The sequence below is a fragment of the Lathyrus oleraceus genome, chromosome 3 (genome assembly GCF_024323335.1).
Source record: "Lathyrus oleraceus cultivar Zhongwan6 chromosome 3, CAAS_Psat_ZW6_1.0, whole genome shotgun sequence".
Classification (NCBI taxonomy): Eukaryota; Viridiplantae; Streptophyta; class Magnoliopsida; order Fabales; family Fabaceae; genus Lathyrus; species Lathyrus oleraceus.
The window spans coordinates 366,174,232-366,181,603 of NC_066581.1; the positions used below are offsets into that span (position 1 = coordinate 366,174,232).

Below are 7,372 nucleotides of genomic sequence, written 5' to 3' on the forward strand. Positions count from 1 at the left end.
TCAACTTTGTTATAAAGATCTATTTTTAATTTTAAAAAGATAATAATAAAAAATGAGAAAAAAGACTATGCACCGACATTGTAAAATATTTTTATACTGTCAACAATGAGAGACGTGCATCCCGCCAAATCACACATTTAATTTTAAAATACTGCTATGACATGGTAAAACGTTATAATTCTATTGGATGATGGTGTAAAAGAAGTTTACACTGACAGTGAACTACCTTTAATCTCATAAAAAATATTTTAAAATTTCAGTATGTGTTGAAAAGTTTAGAGGGACGACGGTTGGTTCACCGTCGTGACCTTTGATGATTTTTTTTCAGTTTTATTAAGGTTGCAATTTATGTTACTAAGTTTAGGGGGGTGACGGTTGTTGTACCGTCTTAACCTATATTTTAGGGCGGTTTTTGTGACCGTCGTAACCTATATTTAAGGGCGGTTTTTGTGACCGTCGTACATTTGAATTTAGGACGGTTTAATAATAATCGTTGCAATATTTATTATTTTTTTAAAAATATAAGGGCGGTTGTTGTAAGCCATCGTAATTACTGTCTTTACGAGAGTTACGACGATTATCAAGTAATTAAAATCCTAATTTTCTTGCCGTGACAAGTGATGATGGATAATGTTGGGCATAAACAGTGAAGAGTATATTTGAGAAAGAATAAGCCAACTTTAGAATGAGCCACCTCTAGTCCAAGGAAGTACGTCTTGACATTATCATCCAAGATCTTAATTTTCTTAAATTCGTCCAAAGATGTGCCAACTAATATTATATTATCAACATACACAACTAATGCAGTAAACTCATTCTCAGTTTGAAGCATGAAGAGGGAATGGCCTGATGATGATTGGCTGTAGTTTTTTTTAATAGAGAAGTCAATTTCTCATACCATTTTTTACAAGTATGTTTGAGACCATATAAGCTTTTGATAAGTTTACATACTTATTAGACTTGGTACATGTGACACCTTAAGGCATGTCCATGTAAACATATTATTGCAATTTTCCACAGAGAAATGCATTATTATCATCTAGCTAATGCAAGTTCCAATTTTTTATTGAAGCAATTGCAAGAACTCTGAACTGGATAGTTTAGCAATAGGTGAAAAAGTATCAAAGAAATCTAATTCCTCTACTTTGTTATATCCTTTAGCAACTAACTTAGATCTGGTACCATGTTAAGAGTTATGAAAACTAGAACAATCCATAACAAAAATCTTTAACAGAATAGAAAAGAAGTGCAGAATTGATCACTTGCATTAATGGTGAATATCAATCGTCTATTTATACAGGCATCTAATGTTCATGCTAAGAACAATGCACACAAATGCATATGATTCTAAACTGTTAGCTATGTGTCTTAGGATTCAGAATAATTTGACATATTTATAAATTACTTTAAACTAGTTTCAATAAACATTCTAAAATAGCCTATGAAAACATTTTGAACTTTATTATCAAAACTCAACCACATTTTCGCTTTCACCATATAAATGACTTATACATAAGTAATTGAGGATAAATGATTATTGACTAAGTGTTAATTAAGTTGTTTTCAAATGCATCACAAGGCTACTATCATAACTTAAATAAGTTAAGCATTGGTGAAAGAGTAAAACACAAACTGTTCCCGGGAAGCAAATTCTATGTCTTTCATCATTCTTTGCTCTCATCATGGAAGAGGGAAGGACTTTTGTTGAGGATGAAAGCTTTACACTTGTTGATTTTCAAAGATGTCACAAAATCGCGAACACCCTCATCTAGAGCACTCTGCAGCGTCTGCAAGGAAAACGCCTGTGGGTTTTCAGCAGCTTTTATGGCTGATGTAACACCAAGGTTTATCTGCAGAAAAATGTGGGTTGTGTAAGCTAAATGATGGAGTAACAGTTCTACCTAAATCAATGTGCCGTAAGGGTAAAATAGTTGTCAATAGTTAGTTGACTGGGGAAGCATTCTCATATTCTAGTTCATAAATCATCAACACTATAATTTTATTTTGAACTAAAAATAGCTATAGATACCTGTGATGCCTTCTGGTGCTTTCTATCTTAATGCTTGTAGTATTCCCTAATGAATCTATTATTATTGCCTTTACCATTTAAGCTTATCGGCAACCCGTAATTTAGTATTCCATCTAGCCATCTATTACAATAATTTCGAACAATATTCGATCCTCCAACTTAATCAATTCCTAACCGTATCCAAGCTTTGACAAATGACAAAGTCCAAAACAAGCAATAAAGAATATGGTTTCCCTTCCTATAAATATTTTAGCTCAGAAATTAAATATCAACCCATCATAGCCCTATCCATTACATTGTAGTTGTACACAACTTTCACCAACTCTAGACCAAAAGGAGTCAGGTCCCTAAGGTTATTAAGTTATATTATGAAATTTCTAATCATGTATTGATTCTAAAAATTCTTGATGTCCCTTACCATGGCAAATGGCTTCTATTATTTATAGCAACACTCTAAAGAGTCTTACATAACACAACGTGGTATTCACAAAGTTGAGGCATATATACTAGGTATTGCATGATGAATCCATCAGACTCACTGCAAAGTACAATAACACTCCTGTTGAAAGATTTTATATTTGCGAACAGGACCTTCTTTTATAAGGGAACAGAAGGGACACTCCAAACCCACACACAGATAACCTAATTAAACCACAAATAGAGTCAATAAGACATGTACTTACTGCCACCGACTAACAGGTACTCTTACAGTCGTGCAATATCATATAGTGCAAAAATTGTCATAATTTATTTATATACCAATTGAACATGCACATAACTTATTTATATTTAAAAAATGTCATGTTAGTTGTGTCTTTTAAAACAGGGGAAAATCTGAAAACCCATTAAGAATATCAGATATTACTTATAAAAACTTATCACTATAAGGGAGAGATGTAAATATACAAGCTATAAGAAGTACAAATCAAAATGGGCATGCCAAGAACAAAGTATGCAATTAATTGATTGCTACAAAAAAATTATGGAGAAAATTAGTAAAGAGAGTAACAGTGAAAATCAAAGTAACACATCTAACAATGATAAAGTTCATCTTACCGACTGTGAGGTCATCTGCACCAAACTTTTGGCAAGTGGGAGTATGCAAAACCTTTCACAAGGATAACCAAAGTAAAACAATTAGTAAGTTCAAAAGAAAATTTGTTGTTTAGCAGCTTTAGGTTATGCCGCAAAAATGCCAGAGAAAGAAAAGAATTCATATTCTTGTCATTTCTTTAAGAAACAGTCTACCCACTGAACTGCAGATGGCTTAAAAATATGTGATAAAGCTTCTTTTTTTTCTTCTAAGTAACATTGTCTTGTTAATTAATAAACTAGATAAAAAAGATTTAAAAGAACAGGGAAATATCTTACATTCCTCGGCCACCAACAAGTGCTTCCTCTGCTGGATGTTTCCATTCATCAATTCTGTTAGATAGTAAGCAATAGTGAATCACCATAATACTATTTATCAAATATAGTGGCAACAAGATTAATAGATATGACAGAGAGAGTAAGAGAGGGATTACACCCATCCATAGCGTTGGTCAAACAGAAGCCGCTTTGAGGATTGTCTAGAACTTTGAACATTGACTGTGGAACTTGTGGATTCCATCTTTCTTACTTCTTTTCTGTACTGAGTCTATGAAGGGCTTAAAGATAAAATAAACTCTTGCCTTGATAGCCAGAAACAAAGGTCACCTGAACCTGAAAACCATTTAAAACTCATTGCGTTGATTGAGGAAGACCTAGAAAGATTATAAGAGAAGTTATTAAGAAAGATCTCGAGATTAACGATTTGGATAGAAGCATGGTCCAGGATAGAACATTATGTCAAAAGCTGATCCATGTAACCGACCCTACTTAGTGGGATAAGGCTTGGTTGTTGTTTCAAAATAAATGTCAACCTAGTAATATAAAGTCTTAAATGGTACAGAGATTACAACTACAAAAAAGATAAAATACGCAATCTCATTAAAACTATATCAATTTAAAATGTTATTGTGCTAACAATTTTACTGACTCAATCATGTGTAGGGGTGTTCAAAACCAAACCAACCCAATAGAAAACCGCAAACCAAACCAAACCAAACCGAAATCGCATAAAACCGCATTTGATTTGGATTCGTTTGGGTCATTTTTTAACAAAACCGCACGGTTTGGTTTGGTTTGCGGTTTGTATTTTGCAAACCGAACTAAACCAAACCAAACCGCATTATGTTACAACCCAAATTTTACTTATCCCACATCCAACCAAAACATCAAACCTAGTATGCCTTAACCTTACAATTACAAACGATTTTCTCTTACTCACGCTTAGGATTTCAATTTCAACCTTCTTAAATCTCTCATAGTAGTATCACACATTCTTATCGCCTTCTTTTCCATGTTGGTTTCGCCTATTCTACTCTAATAAGTCATCTCTTATGTTCTTTCTTTTTCATCTTTTATGTTACTATTTTCTCTTTTAATTACATTTTTATCGCACCTTTTTTCTCAATCTCGCATCTCTAATGTTCTTTTTTTCATCTTCTCTAATCTCTCATCTCATATGTTTTTTATGATTTAATATAATGTTTTCGATATTATTTTATGCTACTATTTATATATGTTTTTTATTCCACTTTTGTCTAATCTAATTTTTTGTATATTGAATGAAACATTTTTGTCTAAATATGATGAGTTTTGATGTTATTTAGTCATGTATGAATGACTAAATATAAAGCTATATTGTTCTCTATAGGTGTATGTATGGCACAATAAAAATATTATAAAAAACCGAACCAACCCAAACTGCATTGGTTTGGTTTGGTTTGGTTTGATTTTATTTCTAAAAGCCAACCGAACCAAACCAAACCGCATGCTTTTTTCTCTTGCGATTCGGATGATTTTTATCGCCAAAACCGCACAAACCGCACCGCAAACACCTCTAATCATATGTGGTTAGAATACATAACTTTGCTTAAAGTTCTCACCTTACAGTTAAACCTTGACACTATAATTCTTCAAAATGACTCACTTAACCGATAATTTACAGTTAAACCTTGACACAATAATTCTTCAAAATGACTCACTTAACTGATAACTTTGCAAACAAAGCATGGTAAGATGCAAAAAAACTATTCTATATATGAGTTAAGAAGCAACACATTTCAGCTTAGAAACACTATAAGCTATTCATGAATATTTAACATTTAGCACATATCAGTTTCAGCCTCATAAAGAATTCAAACAAACAAGAAAGCAGCAATTGTATCTTTGTCACGCAGGACCTGATTTTTCCATAATTTGGTTCAGTTAATTTTACAAACACCTTACACTCGTTCGTGAAGAAGCCTCACACAAATAAACAAGTTTTTTAGAACAACTATACAAATCAAAGAGTTACTAATCATAAGAGTTTAAAGCTACTAAACATAAGTAATTCTTGTGCATATTTCAATACCATTTCTTTCTGAAAATTTGACATTGACATTTAAGTAAAAAAAAAAAAAAAAGCTACTTCTTGATAAAAGAATTGAGAAAAACGAAAGTTAAGCAGGAAAAATGGTACCTTTGATTAAATAGTAGACGGTTGGTGTACAGATTGAAGGTATGAGAAGAAAGATGTGAGGAAATTGCGCAATGAACTTTTATCTCTCTGTTTCTACTTTCTTGCTTTTTGAACTTTTATTTATTTTTTATTTGGAAAATCAAAAGTGAAGTAACAACTTTATTGTTGTTGTTTATTGTTTATAATGTTTATTTGATAGAGTTGAATGATAGAAGAAAGTTTTGATAGGAGAATATCTTTTAGATAATGATCAAAGAATTGTAGGATTGTCACTTTCTATGTTTTTTTTCTCTTTATAATACTTCAATTAAATTTAGATTTTTTTACCAACTTTGGTTGCATTATTCATATATTTATTTTTCAATATTTTCAATTGTAGTCTAAAAATCATCTCAATAAAATCAAATGAAAAAGTCAAAAATGATTTTAGACCTACTGGAATTGAAATGCATATTTTAATATCTGCAATGTATTCATTAAAGTGAAAGAGATCTTAGTGTAGTTGATGATTTTGTGAATGATATATGATTTTGTGAGTTTATGTATTGGATTGTGTTAGTGTTGAATCAATCTTCCTTGTAAGAGAAAGAGGTTGATGTCAAATATTGGGGTTTCTTTCTTCCATCAATTTTTAAAATATGTGATGATTTTCTATAATAGATTATACGATAACACTTATTCATGTTGTTGTTATTTTGTAGATTGATGTGAGAGAGAGAAAGATATATTTGTAAATATTTAAGGATATCTATGTTGCAAGTAGTGTAAGTAAAATCTTATTTTCACTTTTAAAAATTAGTTGAATAGTTTTATTTTTTATTGTTGATGAAAATATTCTTATTGCTTATAAGTTTTTACTATAGCCTTTTTCTATTTCAAATTTTATTAAATAACCGCATACAATAAACTATTTTACTGTAACAAGTTGAAATTTTGAAATTTATCACAGAGAGAGAGAGAGAGAGGGAGAGAGAGACAGAGATATTACAACAAAATCCTAACCAGAACAAAGAATTAAATTATCCGTAGAAATTCACTCTAAAAACACTAAGGGAAAAAATTATATATATATATATATATATATATATATATATATATATATATATATATATATATATATATATATATATATGTGTGTGTGTGAACATGATTACTTTGTAAACATCTCACCTTCTATGTCTTTTTCTCCTCTCTCTTGTTGATCTTACTAATACATAAGTGAACATGATTATTGTTTGAAGCAGTACTACGAAGATGATTCCATCATGTATTTAAATAAGTAAAGTAATTTTTACAAGGAAAGAGTAATTATTTTTATTTTTTTGCTCTTGGTATATTTTTGGGCAACAACAAAAAAATCCGATCTAACCTCTCAATTTGATTTTTTTAAATAATCATAATTTCTAAATTAAATACTGAAATAAACATTTAAAAAAAACGAAAATAACCATCTTTCCAAACAGATGCGTCAGTTTATCTGACGCATCCATTTAATCCTAAGAGGAGGCGCCAGCTCCCTTGGCGCATTTTACCAAAGCATTGCATGGAGGCGTCGGAGTTGTTGGCGCATGCATGTCTCTTTAGCACATGCGCCATGCATCCGGCACATGCATGTGCTTGTGCGTGTGGCGCCTAACCCTTTGGCGCATGCATTTTCTGTTTCATCTATAAATACTCTGTGCACCTCCCATGTTTTTTCACACAACTTCTTACCCTCCAACCCCATTTTCTTTCATTCTACTTCAATCTCCTTCAATATTTTGTTCTTTAACCATGATTGAATACATTCACAA

At 31.4% G+C, this 7,372-nt stretch overlaps 1 protein-coding gene across 2 annotated transcripts; it reads right to left on the reverse strand.

The window, feature by feature from the left end:
- Positions 1-1,435: 1,435 nt before the first annotated feature.
- On the reverse strand, positions 1,436-5,767 carry LOC127127724 (uncharacterized). 2 transcript variants are annotated; one of them, XM_051056988.1, is made up of 5 exons: positions 5,580-5,767; positions 3,556-3,774; positions 3,401-3,454; positions 3,086-3,137; positions 1,436-1,850 (listed from the first exon to the last, which is right to left on the reverse strand). In XM_051056988.1, the coding sequence occupies exons 2-5, from the start codon at positions 3,639-3,641 to the stop codon at positions 1,665-1,667; spliced, it is 378 nt and encodes a 125-aa protein (XP_050912945.1). In that variant the 5' UTR covers positions 3,642-3,774; positions 5,580-5,767; the 3' UTR covers positions 1,436-1,664. The 2 variants fall into 2 exon arrangements, with proteins under 2 accessions (XP_050912945.1, XP_050912944.1); XM_051056987.1 differs by having other exon boundaries at positions 3,556-3,733; positions 5,580-5,764.
- Positions 5,768-7,372: the final 1,605 nt, after the last annotated feature.

Excerpts from the sequence above, each read along its gene's own strand:
- LOC127127724 (XM_051056988.1), bottom strand. The coding sequence starts at position 3,641 with ATGGAATCCACAAGTTCCACAGTCAATGTTCAAAGTTCTAGACAATCC. Across the intron at positions 3,455-3,555 it reads GACCAACGCTATGGATGGGT|AATTGATGAATGGAAACATC; the intron begins GTAATCCCTCTC and ends ACTATCTAACAG. Across the intron at positions 1,851-3,085 it reads TGCAGATGACCTCACAGTCG|ATAAACCTTGGTGTTACATC; the intron begins GTAAGATGAACT and ends ATTTTTCTGCAG.